The following is a 21,386-nucleotide window of genomic DNA, read 5'->3' on the forward strand; positions in this document are numbered from 1 at the left end:
AAAAGGGGTGGCATAGAAGCCATTACATTGTCTCTGTGACACCCAAAGATCCCCCTGTGACAGGGTGACCCTCCCAAGGCTAACTATACTGACTTTAGGATGCATCTGGCTTCTGAACCACAATGCAATTAAGGATTGGGGCCATGGTGTAGACTTGGAATGGACTTGGAGCTAGGGTTCAAATCCCTGAGTTCTGTTATCTGGATCTGCTCTCTACTGAAGTAACATAGTGGCTGAGGGAGGGCGGGAGAAAAGGTGGTCCTTTTAAAATAGGATTAAACAGTCCCAAACCTCTAGCTTATCTCTGTCTCCAGTGAGGAATCACTCATGTTCTTAAGTATCAGGAGGTAGCCTTGTTAGTCTGTATCCACAAAAACAACAAGGAATCTGGTGGCACCTTAAAGACTAACAGATTTATTTGGGCATAAGCTTTTGTGGGTAATAAAACCTCTTTAAGGTGCCACCGGACTCTTCGTTGTTTTCATGATCTTATTGACCCAAACTCATTTGTGCATTATGATATTAGATTCCTGTTGGCTGTTGGTATCCTTGCCATAAAGATACTCACCTAAACCCCTGGTCTTGGTATTCCAGAATAGGACATAGCTGACCTTATGGGTAGTAGGGGACAGGGAATGATGGAACAGCAGGGAGTGACAGTGGAGCACTGATGGAAAGGACTACAATTTGGGGATTGCAGAAGGTTTTCCTAGAGTTCAGGTGTGTGCATAGCATAGTGCTAAAAGGAAGCAACAATTCCTTTTGTCTATACAGACACATCAAATAATCACCAAGCAGAGCTTATCTGTCCGGAGTGAAGAACATGGGACATACCCTCTCTTCTGTGGAGCTGTCTCTCTGCTGGGTTCTCTGAATGACTTTTTACCGCAACCCCTATCTATTTCTTGAGGGGAAAATCCTATATCAGAACCAGCTCTTCTCAGGCCAGCCAGGTGAGGCTGAAATTGGACAGTTTATCCTTGATAGTCAGAGGTCCTGAAAGACTTGGGTGAGGTTCCAGACTGCAAACTTTAGGGCCATCTTTGGATGTGAAAGCCAATGGAAGGTGTTAACAATGACTCCCTGGGGGAAAACTGAGTGACTAACAAGCTGAAAGATGCTGATCTTTGCTTCAGACACCACTACTTGACATTGAAGGTCTATCCAGAGCAGGACTGGTGCCACCATATAGGTGACCTAGGCAGTCGTCTGGGGCACTAGGATTTGGGGGGCGCCATTTTCTTCAGCAGCGACTGCAGCGGCCGGATCTTCAGCCGCCCCAGTCGCTGCCGGCATTTAGGCGGAGGGAACTGGGGCATGGGAGCATGGGGAGGGCCGCCTGCAGCAAGTAAGGGGGGGTGCGGCACGCAGGGGAACTCCCCATCCCAGCTCATCCCTGCCCCGCCTCCTCCCTGAGCACGCTGTGGCTGCTTCACTTCTCCCACCTCCCAGGCTTGCGGCACCTGAGCTGATTGGCACTGCAAGCCTGGGAGGTGAGAGAAGTGAAGCAGCCCCGGCGTGCTTGGGGAGGAGGCGGGGCAGGGGTGAGCTGCTTCACTTCTCCCGCCTCCCAGGCTTGCAGCACCAATCAGCATAGGTGTCGCAAGCCTGGGAGGCGGGAGAAGTGAAGCAGCGACGGCGTGCTCGGGATGCTCATGCTCATGTGCGGAGCAGGGGTGAGCTGGGGCGGGGGGATGCCTCACGGCAGAGGGTGGTGAGCTGCCACAAGGGAGGCGCCTCAGGGAGCAGGGGGGGAGCTGCCACGGGGGGGGTGTGCCTCAGGGCAGGGACGCGGGGGGCGGAGGGTGCAAGGTGAAAGTTTCGCCTAGGGCGTGAAACATCCTTGCACCGGCCCTGATCCAGTGGCTACCAGCTAGCCACTCTTGAACCTCCTTTTACAGGGAAGGTGATTGATGCTCACCCTTGACCTTTTCAAAGTGCATCAGTGACACTTTTGATAAGGCAAAATCATAGAATCATAGAATATAAGGGTTGGAAGGGACCTCAGGAAGTCATCTAGTCCAACCCCCTGCTCAAAGCAGGACCAATCCCCAACTAAATCATCCCAGCCAGGGCTTCATCAAGCCTGACCTTAAAAACCTCTAAGGAAGGAGATTCCACCACCTCCCTAGGTAACCCATTCCAGGGCTTCTCCACCCTCCTAGTGAAAAAGTTTTTCCTAATATCCAACGTAAATCTCCCCCACTGCAACTTGAGACCATTACTCCTTGTTCTGTTGTCTCTCTCCTTTTTTTAATGTTTTGATTTATGGCATCTTATTGTTGGGATGGTGAATTATTCGTGTAACTGAACCTGAGTGTGTCAGGGAAACTCATTTGTTCAGGTTCTTGTTTTTGCTATGCTGCATTTTGGAATATATTATGTGTAGGGGTGTGGGTGTGCAGATACAGATGTAGCTATAGAGACTTGTATAGAAAACTTCCTATGAGTAGAGAGCTTAGACTTCTTTTTTTTAGATTTTTTGAGCTCTGTTTAAAAATATGATCTCAACCCTAAGTCAATGGAAACATCTCTTTTTGTGCATCTGAGAAATTGACCACACATTCATAGGTTACATTGAAGCCCCTTTTGATATGCAGCTTTGCTAAAGCATCGCTTCTGCCTTCAAGGAACACTTCCATACAGTAGGAACATCATACACTAAGTTTCAGGAAAGACACATGTATACTTTATACCAGAAAACAAACACACAAACAAAAAACTCAGGAAACAAATTAGCCATTACTAAGAGCAGAAAATGCCTAAGTCACATAGGTTAGGAGCCAGTGGTAATCTCTGTGTGTTGTTAATATTTCTTATTGGTGCTCAGTAGAATTATAGTTGAATATAGCTCTGTACAATAGTTTATAGTTTGGAAAATGAAGGATTTAAAATACCCCTGTCTCTCTCCCCTTTGTACCCGCTCTGAATCACTCTTTGTCTTTGTCTCCCCCTGATGCACTGTTTTTCTTAATTTTCTATCTGTTTCCCTGCCTCTCTTATCTCTCTCTCTCTCACACACTGCACTTCTCTCTCTGTAATTTGTTTGCAGGCAGGTTGTCTCTTTGATTTACTGTGTCTTTTCTCCATAGGATTATGATAAATGAATTGCTCTGCTCAGCTTGAGCTAGTCCAACACCTTTTACCCACGCTAGGTCAAGCCCCTGTAAGCAGTGAAAGCAGAACAGATGCACACACAGTCCTCCTCACCCTGCACTCCATAGCTATCATTGGTCCTAGTCCTAAAACATGCTGAGCACCTTCAGCCCCCATTGCCTTCAGCAGAATTTGAAGCTGCTCAGCATCACATAGGATTGGGCCCATACAGATGAGTGTCCAGGCTCTTCGTGTGCTTGTATGAATGGTACAGTACGTGCTCATAAAGCAATATTTGTAACTCTGGTTTATAATTGCAGTTATATATGCTGGCCTTATGTGAAGGCCTGATCCTGAGAGAGGATTAAGCATTTGAAAAAACGGTTTTGGCAGATCAGCCCTGCAATCACCACTAAGCAAAACAAAATACAATTGAAAAACAACTGCAGAAGAAGACAGTGTTGGCAATTTAACATATATTAACTCTAGAGATGTGCAGGTACTAGAACCTTGAACCCAAACTCCTTTACATCTGGGGACCAGAGGGAATATGACAGCTTTGCAGTGCCAGTTTGGATGAAGAGATTCAATGTTGGTTTGGTGAGAAATCCATATCTGGCACTGGGCTGTGATGAAGGTGTGGCTACAAATCTCATGGGGAACTACTGCTCTCAAGATTTTGTCCAAGACCATGGGTATTATTGGAGAAGGGTCAATAAATGAAAGTCTATTTTCATGTTTAAAAAAAAATCAGTTCCTTTTGTTTCTAAATGTTCAGACTGGACCCACATTTGTTTTTTTAATTTTTTTTTAATTTTTTTAAACATCATAAACATTATCAAAATGGTTACAGGAAAATCTTTTGGATACCAAAAGCCAGGTCACCACTAGTGCAATTGCGCAACCATCATAAGCCACCGACAATGTGTCACAAACTTAACTCTGCCCTATTTGGAATGCCAACATCCCCGTCCCCTGCCCTGAGTGTATGCAGTTTAACAGGACTGTGTGGAAAGGACAGTAGGTAGAGGGAATCTGGTCATCTGGTAATGATGGTAGGAGTGGAATTTGGCTGCATTTACTCTTAAAGTCCTTGCTTTTTAGGTTTTATGTTAACTATGTGTTCTGTGGTCCAAACTTAACAATACAGTCGCTGTTTGTTGTGTGCACGTGTATAAAATCTAGAACGATATTTTATGCAGTGTCTGCAACAAGTGTTGCATGAAATTAAACCCCACATTTCTGTCCATTTAATAGGATTCACACCTTGATTTGCATATAGGATTATCAGCATTCATGGTATGTAGTGGGATGTTGCCACTGATGGGTGAATCTACCTAATTCTGTATTTCGCTACATGATTCTATATTCCACAGTGATCTGCTTTGTGGGCCACCTTCTGGAAATCATGGCAATGATACTGGCTTCGAAGAGCATTCTGGCGTTTGCTGTGTGCACAGTGCTTACTATATCTTGACTAAGTGCCACTGTATATTAATCCTCTGCTGGTCTTTTTTCCCCCTAAATCAAGATTGACTTTTTGAATGCGTAGCTCTATCTACAATCACAAAGAACCGTGCATAGCATAACCTACCGCTGTTGCCTTCATAAGCGCACATGTTCTCTCTTCTCTCCCCCGCCCCCTCTAGAAGGTTCATCATAAATGCCAAAGGTTAGAGGGTTTTTCATTTAAAAAGATGGACCAAAACACTGAGTGATGAATCATTTTGTTGTTTAAAGCCTTTTCCATGTTTTGAACTTGGTTTGTTATTCTGTGGATAATCCTTGATCATAATGAATCCACGGGAGACTGATGGGGATTGCTCGTTTATGCACTTGCAGAGCAGTTCTGCTGTAATTCTACAGCAGCAAAATGCACCATTAAAGGCAAAGAGCCATGGGAATGATGGGCCATAATTAGTTGTTGCTGTAATATTTTTGATTGAAAGTGCATAGATACTGTAAGCGGCTCTTTCGGGAGCTGATGCTCTTAGGAGACTGTTAAGAAGAGCACTGCTTATCAAATGGAAAAGGGTGATTCTGCTCTTACCCTGCCCGCCTCTCCAGCACCATAATTAAAATGTCTGGCAGTTGTGGGAGAGCTTTGAGAGATGTCAGTGTTCAAAATGCAGAAGACGCCAGCTCATTCAGCTCGTGTGAGAGGCAGACTGCAGAGCTCTGTTGAGCCTGCACTCCCTTCCAATTAAGAATGAAAAATTTACTGAGCTTTCTCCTGAAGAAGAAAACTTTCCTCAAGTCAGAAGCACCACAAATGGCTGGCTGACTCTATCCCTGTGGTAAAGCCACTTGTCTGTCATCTTGCTTTTCTCATCCACATTTTTTGAGGGGTCTAATAGCCATCAAAATCTATTGGGGGTGGACCTGGATTGCAGCACAGGCGCTCAGCCCCTTAGAGCTTTGTGGATCAGAACTGTGCACTCTATCCATAAACACAGACCAAAAGTAAGACAACATTAAGTTGCATTTAAACACTAAAGCTCAGATTCTGATACTCTTGCTCATATTGAGTTGTAAGTACCATACTCCATCAGTGGTCTCATTGGTTTCAATGGGCACCTCTGACATCGATAGGCTTTACATTTAGACCCTTAAATATATGAGAATGCAAAACAAGTATGAGAGTATAGGGTGTAGTAATGGAAATCCTGATGTAAGTACAGTTATCAAAACTCATATCATAGGCAGAGCTGATAGACAACCTTAACTACAGTTGATGCTAACATGATCCATTATGAACACCCTTTTTCAGTTTCTCAGAACTTTACCAAAATTCAACCCCTTTGCTGAAATCTTTTGTGTGTTGAAAATTTCAGCTAAAATGATTCAGCCATTTCCAAGACTTGGACTTTCAGAAAGCCTTTGACAAGGACCCTACCAAAGGCTCTTAGGGAAAGTAAGCTGTCATGGGATAAGAAGGAAGGTCTCTCATGGATCTGTAACTGGTTAAAAGACAGGAAACAATGGATAGGAATAAATGGTCAGTTTTCAGAATTGAGAGAGATAAATATTGGTGTCCCCCAGGAGTCTATACTGGGGCCAGTCCTATTCAACGTACTCATAAATGATCTGGAAAATCGGTTAAACAGCAAAGTGGCAAAACTTGCAGATCATACAAAATTACTTAGGATAGTTAACTCTTTGCAGTCTGCTTTGGACTTAAAAAGGGATCTCACGAAACTGAGTGACTAAGCAACAAATAGCAGATGAAATTCAGTGTTGATAAATGCAAAGTAATGTGCATTGGAAAACATAATCCCAACTATACATACAAAGTGATGGGATCTAAATTAGCTGTTACCACTCAAGAAAGAGATCTTGTAATCATTGTAGATAGTTCTCCAAAAACATCCACTCAATGTTTAGCAGCAGTCAAAAAAGCTAACAGTGTTATAAACCATCAGAAAATGGATAGATAAGGCAGAAAATATCATCATACCACTACATAAATCCATAACATGCTCACACATAGAATACTGTGTGCTGCTCTGGTCACCCCACTTCAGAAAAGATATGTTAGAATTGGAGAAGGTGCAGAGAAGGGCAACAAAATGATTAGGGGTATGGAACAGCTGCTGTGTGAGAAGAGATTAAAAAGACTGGGACTGATCAATTTGGAAAAGAGACGACTGGGGTGAGGTATGATGGAGGCCTATAAAATCATGAACAGTGTGGTGCAAGTGACTAGGGAAATGTTATTTACCCCTTCACATAACACAAGAACTAGGAGTCACCCAATGGAATTAATAGGCAGCAAGTTTAAAACAAACACAGGGAAATACTATTTCATACGACATACAGTCACCCTGTGGAACTCTTTGCCAGAGGATGTTGTGAAGGCCAAGACTATAACAGGGTTAAAAAAAGAACTAGATAAATTCATGGAGGATAGGTTCACTAATGGCTATTAGCCAAGATGGTCAGGGATGCAACCCCGTGATCTCGGTATCTCTAAGCCTCTGACTGCCAGAAACTTAGGAGTAGAAGACAGGGGATGGATCACTCAACTGCCCTGTTCTGTTCATTCCCTCTGAAGCACCTAGCATTGGCCACTGTTGGAAGACAGGATACTGGGCTAGCCGTATCATTGGTCTGACCCAGTATGGCTGTTCTTACACTCTTAAGAATGGGATTAGGATTGTTTTTTGACCATGTTAAAGTCTTCAGCAGTTTCACTGAAATGCTCTAATGCCTCTATGCTTTGGAACAGGGACTCAAAAGTTGGCAGATAAGTTGCCCTGGTGTCAAGGATGTGCCTTTTGTTGACCTCCTGAAAATCCACCGAAGTTTGGGAAAAGTTATTAGCATCTGGGAATCTCAGTGGGTAGTATATGGTGGCTAGAGCATGTCAGCATTATTCTCCAAAGTTACAATCTACACTGAGCATGTTCTGTACTCTCCCAGCTCTTGTGTGCCAACCAGAAGGAACATGCTCCATCCCAGGAATGCAGGACCTGAGGAGGTTTTTCTTTGCAACTGTTCCTTCTGGCCATAAGGGTCACCAAGCTTTTTCATGCATATCATGGAAATATCCATGCACCTTCATACGCATCTTCTGCAAAAAGCTGAGACTTGCATGTGTCTCAGAGCACACGCTCACTGTACCTTCACACTGCCTGCCAATGTGCTTCCATCCTGAATACAGAGAGACTGCATCATTTAGGTAGGAGGTACTTCAGTCTCCTTTCTCTTTTTTATCCTTGCCAAAAAGGATGCTGAATAGTGATCTCTTCTCCCCTCATCCCCATGTGATGTGGACACTTGTCTTCTATTAATTGGACTGAGAACAATAATTTGACATAGTGACTTTACTCACTTGGGCTTGTTTCAAACTAGGGACCCACAGGGAAAAGGTTAAATCCCATTATCTGTTTCCTCTTCATCCTCACCACGGTGACCAGATCAGATTCCACCCATGAGCTGTTAGATGCATTCCTTCCCCCACTCTTCACTCCAAAGGTTCTGCTACCAACGCAGACCTCTCAGAGGCTGATTTATCGTCTCATACTGGAGTTTTTGGGAAGTGTCTGTCATTGTTTCCAGTCATTGGCATTTTTTCTAAATCTCTCTTTTCCCATCTGTTACGATGGCTTCTCGTGTTTTCTTATTTTGCTTAATTTCTATTCTTTTTCTTGATCTTCCCAGGGATGCTTATGTCTTATATTCATATAACTATGTGCAAGAAAGCTGTCTTATCTTGTAGACTAATGCCCATGACATCTCTTCCTGTAGTGACAAGCTTCTGCTTATTTGCCTTGGGGAGGAACCATATCTGAGCCACAAGTTTCCACTGGACAAACAGTTTGGTTGTAGATGTTTCTTCACAGCCTCTGTTAGTGGAAAAACCTCATTACAATGTTCCTTCCTTCCAGAATATATTGCAACCCGATCTTGCTTTTACTCTGGGTCTAGCAGATGCATGCCAAGAAGTCAAAAGTACTCTCCCTCCTGACTGTGCTACCCTTGATTCAGTATGGTCCCCCCCTCTGTGTAATAGACGTTCCTTCTGTGCAACTGTCAAGAACGTTCTACGCAGGGGAAGCCTGGAATAAGGATTTTGATAAACAGCCCTGGGAATGGATCTCAACGGAATAGACTTATCTATATTTCAGAAAGCTTCAGAGGTGGTCCTCCAAGGAAAATGTATGTCCTAGAAGAGTGATCAACATGATATAAGATAAAGTAGGCTGTGAGACAGTTGGTAAAAACAAAGTATATTTTATCTTACACTGCTTTGCACCCTCCATTTGGTTGCTATTTCTGTTACAAATGCATTGTTCTGCCCCTCAGTGTGCATGTAATAACGTAGCTTACACCACCACTTTACATCCCCTCTGCTTTTGGCCATGAGGGGCCATCTAGCTCAGCAGAACTTCCTTAGAAAGCAAGCCATGAGAAGACATGCAAGCATAGCCAGGCAACTGAGTTATTGGGAGCGAGCACCTCCTCCCCAACTGACTTGTGTCTGGAATGTGAGAATAACATCACAGATGGAGATTCTGTTCCACAAAGAGTATGTTCGTGCATTCTAATTGCTGGCATCTTTACTTGTTACTGGTGTAATTGTGAGTAGACGTTTGTTTTTGTATTGATAATTAGGGAGTGGAACAGATGGTGAAGGCTTAGTTTAAAGTAATGTGTCCATTAAAGAAAATCTACTGGATACAGCTGAAGATTCTTCACTCTCACAGAGCTCCTCTCTCTGTACCAAGGGCTCCTGTAATGCTATTATGGTCAGTTTGCTCTGACAGAAGCTCAAGGCCCACTAACAGTGGGATCAGTTGCTTCTAAGTAAAGATGCTGAAATATCTCTAGGGCCTTCATATTCAGAATGATGAGTGCCTGTGGTGCAGCTAGTCTCCAGCATTTACGGTGGATGTCCCAAACCCATGCTGCACAAATACATGTAGATGTGAAAGGAATCATTAGAGAGCATTAATCTAAGAAGGCAGCACCACACAAATAGTTTAGAAATGAGGGGGGAATAGGGATGGACAAGCAGGAAAATGTAGACAAAAGAACTGACCCAGATCATCAGCCAGCCCTGGTGCCAAACTGAAGCCAAATATTTTCCTGAGGCATGAGCAGGGTTTGCAGTTAGCTCTTTCCCTTCCCTTTCCCCCTGTTTACTGGAGTGATCTCTTTAGCCTGCTGCCTCTGCACTTTGGGCTAACCCGGTTAGTGACACCCCCAGAGCACAGAAAGGTCCCAGGTAGTGGCACATTTCTCAACATCTAGCACTGTCCTGGAGTCAACAAATAGGAAGGTGACAGAGTGTGGAGTTCAGATGGGCTGTCTACAGTTTTGGTTCTGATGCCACTTCATGCTGCTGTGAGAGGGCAGTGGAGCCTCTCTGTGATGAGGGACTCAGCAAATAGGCTTCCCTTGACCCTCCAGGAACCCTGAGGGTAGCAAAGTCTGCTTAGAACAAAGGCAGGGCATGTGGTGTTGGGGGAAGCGCATGTCTTTCAAAGTTTGAGTAATTCCAAGAAGCTTTGACTAACCACAGTAGCCTTCTAGACACTACTCTACAATGAAACTCTGGAGTGCTTTGAGGTTCACCAATGGGCAGAGAGCTGAATCCAGGTGCACAATAAAACCTCAAAAACACTTGCCCTAGATGAGGCTCACTGGAGAACCGAAGCCTGAAATGTAGGAAAATGAATGTGCCTGTACACGGATAAAATCCAGCTAGGTGTGTCAGGCCCACCAGGAGACACATCTCACCTGGACTAGAAAATTACCTTATAGAACATATCCAGTGAGACTCACCAAACACTAGAATCTGAAGTTCCTACAGTGAGGGGCAAAACCTTACTGTAGAGGGTTGTTCCATTTGACTTAAAGCAGCTGTAGCTTGTATGACATGACTCAGAACGTCATCAGTCTCATATGAATCCATTCTAGGAGGTATAGAATGACATACAATAGCTCAACTTCACATTGATATGTATGTCAAGGGTTTGTCATTTTTCAGTCTTCTAGTATATGGACCGGAAATAGAAATCCAACCAGATGGCTATATAAACGTGCCTAATGTTTGCTTAGATTGTAAATTCTTTGGGGTTAAGGACCAACTTTTTGTTGTAGTAGGCATTGTATATACAATGGGAGTCTAATCTTGGTTGGGTCATCTGTGTAATGCCAGTACAAAATAACATTTTGGGGGTGTGGCAAGGTTGCTTCCAACATATTTCTTCACACTGAGCACACTCGTAATAATACAGCATTTGATGTTTCAGGGTTGCCTTGATTTGGTTACCTTTTTATTTTACCTTGATGTTTCTAGTACCTCAGCCCCGTTAAACACAATGGAAAGGGATATGCTAATAGCCTTCATATAAGGAGTATATATCTGCAGCTCAGAGAGAGATCCAGTAAATCTGCCCTGTAGAGATTTGTGAAGATCTCCTGAAAAACCACATGCAAAGGAAATGTCTGGTTGATGAGAACTGGTTGCGTATAGCCAGACAAACTTTGATTTTCATGCTTTATTTTCTGCTGGTTTATTTAATTCTTTTTCTCAGCCTTTATTGTAATGCATTTTGGGTAGGTATACCAGAAAAATAATCCCCGGCTTTCCTACAATTTGCAGATATGCATGTTCTGGAAGGACAAGGTATGCAAGAGCTCTTACTTGCTTAGCATGTTAACTCACTCTAGCAGTTGACTGAGGAGTTTCTGTTTTGTTCAGGCCGTAAGATCTAAGCTTTGGATATTTCCTTTATTAACATATTGCACCTCCTTAACTGCATATCTGATACAGAATAATCAAGCAAAATGTCTTGCCTGCTGCTTTTTGAATGTCTACCCTTATTTTAACCAGTCCTCCTTTCCCTTGTGATTCGAAGAGGCATAGGCAAACACCTGCCTGCCACTTTGCTCCACCCTTTCTGCAAAGTGGATGCTGAGTTTCACTCAGTAGCAAGAATATTGTAGGGAGGAGGATGAGAATGTGTCTCTTGCAGTTGGCCCTTGCTGTCCTGTGCGTGGGCTGGAAACAGGAGATAGCTAGTCACTCCCAGGGGAACTGGAAGATTGATTCAGTTCCTCCTTGATTTGGGAGCTAAAGATCTTCTGTGTAGGTCTTCTGACACTAATTTTGCTGTTAATGGGACTATATGCTGACTTGCGTTTGCTGTTAACAACTCAGACAGTTACTAGATGTGCATAAAGAAAAAAATTTGTGGAGAAAGAGAGAGAGAGAGAGAACAGCTGAGGCTAAGGAGAGCAAAAGGGAAAGGAGGACAAAAGAGTAGGAGAGATGAGGGTGAGGCGTATGTGGAATTGTACTGCAAGACAGGAAGAAACACAAAAGAGAAGATGGAAGAACAAGGGAGAATTAAAATGACTTGGACAGGAAAGGGAGATGACTTTGAGGCTTTGTGTCTGATTGATGCTCAGGCTGTGATCCACTGTAATCCCTTCATTAGCAAGCTGAGAAAAGTAATTTTTACACTAGCCGCTGACCGACCGCCTTTCCACCCGCTCTTCTCCTGAGTGATTGATTGTCCTGGTGGTGTATGTATTGTCTGGGTGTACCACTGAGGTGGTTTAGCTGATAGAGAATTCTCTCATGCCTCCTGCAGAGACCAGCATACTCAGCGGCTTGGTACACAACTCTTCCATGCCTCTTTGTAGTCTGTAGCAATACAGAGCCTGTCACTTTGCTGATCTGAGTGGTGTGTATAGAGTTTGTCTGTCTTACTATGTAGGCTCTTCACGTAGTCTGAGGTATAAATACACTGATTTGAGCCCACAGATGTGGGCACAGATATAATGGACATTTGGATTCATTTAGAGGGAGGCCAATCATCAGCCTGGATGAAAATGTAGGCTACTTGGTTATATGTCCTCCGTTATATCTGTCAGGTGGCAGTATGGAGTGTGCTGGTGTTAGGATGACCAGATAGCAAGCGTGAAAAATTGGGACAGGATGATGGGTAGTAGGACTCCATATAAAAAAAAGCCCCAAATATTGGGACTGTCTCTATAAAGTGGGACCATCTGGTCACCTTAGCTGATGTCCATAAGGGGTGGATGGTTTCTGTCTTATTCAAGGATAAACAATGAGCTCTTTGGCTCAACAAGCCATCAGGTCGCTTACAAAGGATTCTGCACTACCTGTCACTCTGAGGCTAAAACATAGTGCCTGATTTTCACAAGAACTTAGCCCCTATTTAGGCAACAAAAATAAATGGGCAGCTTCTTGGGGGAGCTCAGCATGCTGGGTCCTGAGAGAGGGCCAGATTTTTACCATGTTTTACAGTGGGAGTTGTTGGCTGCTGAGCACTTCTGAAAATCTGCCCTTGTTCAGGTACATAAATGGGAGCTGAGCTCTTTAGAATATCTAGTGCCAGTGCTTAAAATGTGACCCTAAACTAACCAGACTGCAGTTAGAACCTTACCCCCTGTGTTTAGGCACATGACGTGATTTTTCTGTTGGTGCAGGAAGCCTATGTAGAAGCCCCTGAAATGCTGAGAGTGACACAGTCCAAGAACGAACACCTGAGATCCTTTCAAATTTCAAACTGACTTCAGAATGCTTGATAGCAGTATGACTTCTATAAAGAACTTTTCAGACTCCTGGGTCTTCTGAGTCAGAGGAATTGGGTTAGCTCAAGGGGGCATGGAGCTGAGAGAGATTTAGCTAATGCTGCTTTTGAAACACTTTCCTGGATTGTGGTGCTCTTGCAAAATACAGTAAATAGAAAGTTCTCTAAAATAACTTTTTTGTAGGTGGGAGTCAGGAGCAAAATCTGAGGCGGACTGTACCATTAAATTTCGGACCAGAGACACTATGATGTAACAACAAAAAGACTATTTAGACATAAGAACAAGTCCATCAAGAAAGGATTGTTCAGTACTTAACAATGCTCAGTGGCACAAACCAAATGATACATCCTCTCCTTTTGAATCACACTGGACCACTTTTAAACTGAGGAGCCTTCTGCTCACAACATGATGCAATGACATGTTTATCTCACTATCGACGGTAAGGCCATGCATATGCTAGAAAAATGGTGTGTTTTGAAATAGTGTTCACTAACATGATTTCATGTTATGTGTATATGGGGTGTAAAATGAACCACTAGCAGCTAAGATGTCAACCATGTGTGACGGGTTGGATCACAGAAACTCCCTGGGGGCTGCCAACTAATGTGCCAAGACTACTTTTGCCTCTGCTTTTCCTGCCAGCTTGGGACTCCAGCACCCTGTCTTGTTGAGCCAGACACACCAGTCTGCTCCAACCCAGACCCCGGGTCTGAACCATTTACCCCAAAGCTGCAGACTTAACTGAAAGCAACTTGAGAAGTGTTCCTGTCTATAACACTCAGATGCCCAACTCCCAATGGGGTCCAAACCCCAAATAAATCCATTTTACCCTGTAGAAAGCTTATGCAGGGTAAACTCATAAATTGTTTACCCTCTATAACACTGATAGAGAGAGATATGCACAGCTGTTTACCGCCCTCCCTAGGTATTATATAAATTATGCATATTCTAGGTTAATTAATAAGTAAAAAGTGATTTTATTAAATACAGAAAGTAGGATTTAAGTGGTTCCAAGTAGTAACAGACACAACAAAGTGAATTACCAAGCAAAATAAAATAGAACACGCAAGTCTATGTCTAAGAAAACTGAATATAGATAAAAACCTCACCCAGTAAGCTTCCTTTTACAGACTAGTCTCCTAGTCTGGGTCCAGCAATCACTCACACCCCCTGTAGTTACTGTCCTTTGTTCCAGTTTCTTTCAGGTATCCTTGGGGGTGGCGAGGCTATCTCTTTAGCCAGCTGAAGACAAAATGGAGGGCTCTCCCACGGGCTTAGATAGACTTTCTCTTGTGAGTGGACACCCCCTCCTCTCTCCTATGCAAAGTCTAGCTCCAAGATAGAGTTTTGGAGTCACATGGGCAAGTCACATGTCCATGCATGACTCAGTTTTTACAGGCAGCAGCCATTGCTTACATGCTACCTTGAACGTCCTCAGGTAGACATCTTATGTGGATTAGATCCTTATAAGATTCATTGTCCTTTAAGTATCAGAGGGGTAGCCATGTTAGTCTGGATCTGTAAAAGCAGCAAAGGGTTCCACTTCGTTGGATGCATGTATTCACCCACGAAAGCTCATGCTCCAATACGTTTGTTAGTCTATAAGGTGTCACAGAACTCTTTGCCGATTGTCCTTTAAGTGTTTCTTGATTGGGCACTTAATTTGCACATTCCTTTCTCAAGAAGCTGACCAAATGCTCTACTAAGGCTACTTAGAAATCAAGCAAGTATACAGCCAATATTCATAACTTCAAGTTAAAAAATGATACATGTATACAAACAGGAGGAACGTATTCAATAGATCATAACCTTTACAGAGATATGTTACATGGCATATGTAGCATAAAACATATTCCAGCTATGTGATATATACATTCATAAGCATGTTTCCATAAAGCCTTATGGGGTGCGTCACACCATGATTTTCCCTGGCTATGCTAGCTGAGTTCTGTGTAAAACCATGTTTGTAAAAATACGTTAGCTGACACCTCTTCAGAGATGACCATTTTTCCTAGTCTGGACATGGCCTGGAGACAGAATTCAGCTCTCAATTCCAGTGTTTCCCACTCCTGCACTTTCATTGCAAATTGCATGATAATCATTTCCCTAAAACTCTAGCTCTGGGTGTCGCATTATTATGTGAGAATCTCGGCTTTCATTGAAAATAAGTGTAAGTTTCTAGCCCTTGTGGTTGTGGAGAAAAGCTTGAAAATGTGACACCAGAAGACAAAAAGAACTCCAAAGTTGTGTGTTTTTAACCTCATGACCTTTTGGGGGCCTGCTTCAGTTCTATAGACCCCCTAGTTGTAGGGCATGGCCTGAGCATGCTTTGACCGAGCCAAACCTGAGTGGCCAGGCATCCCTTCCTCATGATGTGGGGGAGAAGGGTTGGGGAAGAGAGGAGAGGAATGGGGAATGGGACTGGCCAAGCGAAATTCTAAGTGAGTGGTATTGTGACCTGGTGTGCAGGGTCACCGCGCTGCTCGGGTTTGTGCTAAGTCTCAATGCCACTCAGACTTGGAGGGGGTAGGTGTAGTGGTTCATGGGCTGAGGGGGCAGCCTACCCCTGGTTGTGGTGGTGGCACCTGAGGGGGGAAGAGAAGAGTCTGACAGGTGAAAAGAATCTGTGCCCTTTCCCCTCTAAATGGCACTGCCCCTATTACTGTGCTCCCAGGTAAAGTGACAGACTGTTGGACTATGGGCAATCTTAGCAAGGTGAGTGGATCTGAAAATGGTCAGTTGGCAGGATCATATGTGTGTGACACTGGGATCAGGAATGGAAGAAAGGGCTGGGCTGCAATTTGTCGAACTCTAGGGTGTCCACATGGAACATTTGGCCTCTCAGCTCATTGTCCTCCTGGCAATGAGCCCCAGCTGCTGCATCACTTCTTGCTGAGAGCGAACAACTCATCCACTGAGCATGGGGCTGTTGGATGTCTCTTCAGTAAGCAGAAGCTCTTGTCCTAGGAGTTATGTATGTACAAAAGAAGGGGTGGGTTAAGGAGCCTCTGCCCTCTCTCTACCTCAAGCTATGCCCTGGAACAGGCACAAAAGATGTCCCCTCCAGAATTGAGTTTGGTCACCACAAGGGAACCCTCATCACTTGGAAACTTCACCCCTCCCCCAGTTAAATATTCCACAGCCAAGGGTTTTTCAAGCTCATAGCTGTGTAATTCGCCACATGTGTGACCTGTGACCAGGTAACATCCCCCCCACCCCCAAATCTCTTGGCGAAGCCTGCTAGAGGTCAGCCTCTAATCCACTGTCTGCAGGAGCTTTTCATCCGCCATGAATGAATAGGCCTGAGAAGACTAAAGGAAAGAACCCTGCAGTAATAGAACCAAACACTCATTTGTCATGTTAGAGCAGAGCTGTGTGACAGGCGGCTGCTGCTGCTAACACTAATCCCCTCGTGTCTCGCAGTCATGCACCGCAGCATAGATAAGAAAGTTGAGCTCAGAGGAAGAGGATGCAAACCTCCGCCTTGTCACTGCAGACTTGATGGGCAAAACATATTTGTTAACAGGGATTTTTTTCTTAACTTCACGAGTCAACTGCTCTGAACGGCACAGAACACTGCCAAGTTACAACAGCCAGGGAACTACAGAAATCAGTGCAAAGGAAGCACCTTACTGGCTGAAGTTATCAAGAGTACATTCCTGGTGTCAAAGCACAGCCAAGAAAAGCACTCCAGGGAAGCAAGTTATAAGTGCACTGAACTGATGTACAGGAAGAGAGATGATGGAGTGAAAATCTTTTCTAAATAAACACTTGTTAAAAGTGCCTTTCCTGTAATTGAACACAGCAAGCCTATATATTAAAGAAAGAGATGAATTATGGGTAAACTAGAACAATCTTTGCTGACATGAGGTGGTGGTTGTTCATTTCCTTAGTTATTGCAGAGTTGGGAGGTTGGACTAGTGGATAAAGGCTCAGGAGACCAGAGTTCAATTCACAGCTCAGCCACAGACTTCCTGTATGACCTTGGGCAAGGAATTTTAATCCAGCCTATGCTTAAATTGCCCATCTGTAAAATGGGGCTCATACCTCCTTATCTCACAGGGCTGTTCTGAAGATAAAAGCCCCTAATTCTGAAGCACGGTTACTACAGTGAGAAGTGCCGAGGTAAGCAGAGTTCTCTGCTTGGAAGCCGAGGAATCTATGATCATGAGTTATCACTTCGGCATGTTAACGTATGCACTGGCATGTCAACCTGTTTCTTTGAAGGACTCCAGTAAGGATTAATGGCTCCTTAATAAGGTATATGACAGTCCTTCTAGAGGTATGTGTGCAAGGAAGGAAATCAGATTTGTGGTGATTGCCCAATAGAGGGCCTGCCTCAACTAAGAACCCTCTTTGTAGAAGGGCTTAAGGATGAGCTGTGTATATAACAAAGTGTGTTTAAGGGCTAAGGCTGGTGGCACTGAATATTTATTGGAGTTAACAGATACACATAAGGAGCTTGGAAGCCCAGGTTCTGTAGCTGCCAAATACGCAAGTGGCATTTCTCGGGGGAGGCGAGTGAATGGAAGTGTGCTGAGAGGGATCGCAGCACAGTCCTTCACTATTGTTTGTGACAAACATTACGCTATGGCCCAGATATGTTGAATGAAGCTGAGTTTCTAAAAACAAATGACTCAAATCCCCTTGCATTTCTCTTCTTCCCTTTTCTATTTTCCACTCTTTCTTTTATATCTTGATATGTCTTTCTTCATTCCTTTTTGTTGGTTGTTATTAACCCTAATGCTTCGGCCTCTTAAAAATCTCTCCTTTTTTCCTGTTCAGGCTCATGTTACCCCTTACGGGCCAGATTCCGATACCCTTCCCCGTTTGAACGGTGGTGTTTCTATTGCAATAATGCCTGAAGACTCCATTGTGCGAAACATTGCCCACACACAAACAAATGGGCTCTACTCTGAATACCTTAGTCTCTTTGTCTCTTCCTTGTTCAAAGAGGAGGAGGAAGGGAACAGTGTTCATTTTACAGGTACTCAGCTGAGTCACAGCAGTGAAATTACTTGCCCAGTTACAGAAGCCAGGAACTGAACCAAGTCACCTGGGTCCCACAGCAGCGCCTTAACTACAAAGCCATCTCTCGCCCTGCCCCCATATAAAACACCTCTCTGCTACTTGAGCAGCCTCATGACTTCAGAGGGACTATAGAGTAAGGTGCTTCCCAGCTTGAGGAAGAGGATCTGAATGTGGCTGTACAGACATACGTTTAACTTCAGTTTTCTAGGCTCCCTTCCCCGCTCTGTCTCTCTCCCAACGTTGTTTCTCATTGCCCGCTTCCCGGAGTGCTCTCTTCCCCCACTCTCCTTTCTCTCTAATGGTGTTGCCTTCCTCACTGTTACACCTCCTATTCTTGTCTCCCCATCACTGCCCCAAATAGGCTTGTGTGAGGTGGTGGTTCCCACTCCCCATTCTTGGTACTGATTGTCATCTCCCCCTCCCCACACACAACATACATCTTCAGAGTTGTTGTGTGTCTTCCATTTTCCAGACATCTCACAACGTCACCATGACTCATGCCGTTTTAAGGGTGGATTTTTTTGTAAGGCTGCTAACAGCTATAGCTCTTGGGTTTGCCAGGGAAGGCCCAAAGGGAGGAAACTTCTGTGATTTGACAGTGTCCACTTCTTTCCTTATTTAAGTAGATGGAGGACATATGGAAGGGGAGTGGCAGGGCCACAGCCAATGTCATACTCCCACAGGGACAGCAAGGATGGGCCAGTGTTTAGGTCGCTAGTAGGAGACCCAGGTTATTCCCTGCTCTTCCACAGACTGCCTGTGTGGCCTGGTTAAGTCATTTAGCCTCTCTGTGCTCAGTTCCTCACCGGTGAAGTCAGGATAATAGCACTGTCCTACCTCACAGGTGGTTGTGAGGAACAAGACTCGAAGAGTGTGAAGCATGCAGATACTGTGGTGAAGGGCTATGTAAATATCTTAGAGCAATAGTTACAAGGAGAGTCCTAATACTGGTGAGAATTTTAGATTTTCCCCACTAACTTTTGAACCCTGTTTATACTCTAAATAGAGGTGGAATGCCTCATCTCCACTGCTAAACCTCATTTCAGTCTCTGAAGGAGCCATGTCAAATGCTTCTAGCCAATGCTGCTGATTAAAGAAAGAATGTAGAACATTAATCAAGAGAAACTGAGTGGAGGGTCCTGGTAGAAGTCCTCTAGCCCTATGTCCCTGAGTGGTGGCAAAGGATGGGTGGAAAGACTAATAGGGGTTCCTCATTTCTCACTTGTGATTTCTGGAACATTGATGGAGGAGTTAAACACAACAGTTTGGCAGCATTTACTATATTCTTTTAGCTGTACTGATTTTATTTCCCAGCTGTTTATCTTCCCAGCATTCATTTCCTCACTTTCCTACTACATTGAAGTAGTAACTTTCTTGGGACAAAAGTGCTGCCTTTTTAGGCACCCAGGTGATATCTGGGCTGTAAAGGAAAACACCAACATTTATAGGATTGAGGATGGACAGACAGTCAGCTAGACCAGACATGAGTGACAAATTTCTTTCCCATTTGGTAGAAATGTAGGAGCCAAGCAAATTAATCTCTGTGTCTGCCTTACTGAAAACAAATAAATAAAACCTGGAAGATTTTCCCCATCTGTCTGTATATGTTGTAGTTTTTTTTCTTATAAAAGGAGGGCAGGGAAAATATTAGCTGTATTGCATCTTAATGTTTTGCAATAATCCTCCCCCCAAAAACCAAACCAGAAATCCTACTGCATTGATATTACTTATTATTCATTGATCTGACTCCCTACACCCGTGACGGGGATAATGAATGTATGCAAAAACTCGGTACATGGAACAGCTGCCAGTCCATAAAACAGGACATCCAGTGCTGTTGATCAAAGCACCCAGCTGTCAGCGACTTCACACCAGGACTGCAGAACTGGCCACGCTCAATCTCTTGATCACTGGGAGCAGAGATTGTATTTGTCACTGAAGTCGAGACCCCCTCCCTTCACTTTCCCCATCCCTGGACTTGTCCTGTTTTGTAACAATTCAAGGAGCAAAATGAAATCTGCAGCTAGGAGTTAGTGCTTTTTATCCAGGCCTTAATATAGGTACCTTTTTACAACTCCACACAACCATTTTTATGGGTAACATTATTTTCCTGTTTCAGGGCTGTCACAATGCAGATTCACATGCATCCTTGTAGTCTAAGGGGGAACTTGTGACTCACTCACTTTGTAGGCCAGGGTCTTGAGGCTTTATGCTGAAATAAATCCAATTGATTTCTATGGGAGTCTTGCTAGAGAAACAGGAGAGTCTCACTGCTGGCGTAGATTGCATTAAGAATGTGGGCTTCAGAAATTGTTCAGTGTAACAGGGGATCCACTGCTTTATTTTGGAAGAGCTCCCAGGACCTGATCCTGCACCATCAAAGCCACAGAGAGTGCTGAATCAGATACCAAATACATTTGCAGTGTGTCTGTAATTTCAGTCTGTTATCTGGAGTCCCTAGTAACTCATTTTGTTTTGATCCTCTTGTGTGTGCTCCTCAGAAACCTTGATGGATACCCGAACGGCTACAGCTGAGCTGGGATGGACTGCAAACCCTCCTTCAGGGGTAAGTGGATGTGTCAAATTGCTGGCTCTTTGCATGTTTATTAGGTCTTGCAGGCCTCACAGTTATTTTCAAGAAATGCTGATTTTAAAAACTCCTGAGTCCTTTCTATGTGGTGAAGACTGCCTTTCACCCACGACAAAATTACTCACCAAACAGCATCAGCAAAAATACTCACCACCATCTTTACACACACAGGAGGTGTTTGGGGGGGAGTTCTATAGCCTGTGTTATGCAGGATGTCAGATTAATGCTTTGTCTATACCAGGGACTGCTCTAGACATTTCGCCGCCCCAAACAGGGCGGCATGCCACGGAGGGCGCTCTGCCGGTCGCCGGGAGGGCGGCAGGCAACTCCGGTGAACCTCCTGCAGGCGTGCCTGTGGGAGATCCACCAAAGCCACAGGACCAGTGGACGGCGGGACCAGCTGACCCTCCGCAGGCACACCTGCGGGAGGTCCACCAGAGCTGCCTGCCGCCCTCTCAGCGACTGGCAGAGCACCCCCCGCGGCATGCTGCCTCAAGCATGCGCTTGGCGTGCTGGGGCCTGGAGCCGCCCCTGGTCTATACTACGGATCTTACAGCTGTGCTGCTGCAGCTGAGCTGCTGTAAGATCTTCTGTG

The 21,386-nt window shown here is 44.3% G+C and overlaps 1 protein-coding gene across 6 annotated transcripts in view; it reads left to right on the forward strand.

The window, feature by feature from the left end:
* EPHB1 (EPH receptor B1) overlaps positions 1 to 21,386 on the forward strand; it is a 451,153-nt gene that overhangs the window by 159,364 nt on the left and 270,403 nt on the right. For all 6 annotated transcript variants that reach the window (XR_007775966.1, XR_007775962.1, XR_007775965.1 and 3 more), the window contains exon 2: positions 20,703 to 20,767. Coding sequence is in view for 1 of the 6 variants with exons in the window: in XM_050965380.1 (XP_050821337.1) it covers positions 20,703 to 20,767 (65 nt within the window). In the remaining 5 variants the exon portion in view is untranslated. The remainder of the gene's footprint in view (positions 1 to 20,702; positions 20,768 to 21,386) is intronic.

Source organism: Gopherus flavomarginatus, chromosome 8 (assembly GCF_025201925.1).
Source record: "Gopherus flavomarginatus isolate rGopFla2 chromosome 8, rGopFla2.mat.asm, whole genome shotgun sequence".
NCBI classification, from domain to species: domain Eukaryota; kingdom Metazoa; phylum Chordata; order Testudines; family Testudinidae; genus Gopherus; species Gopherus flavomarginatus.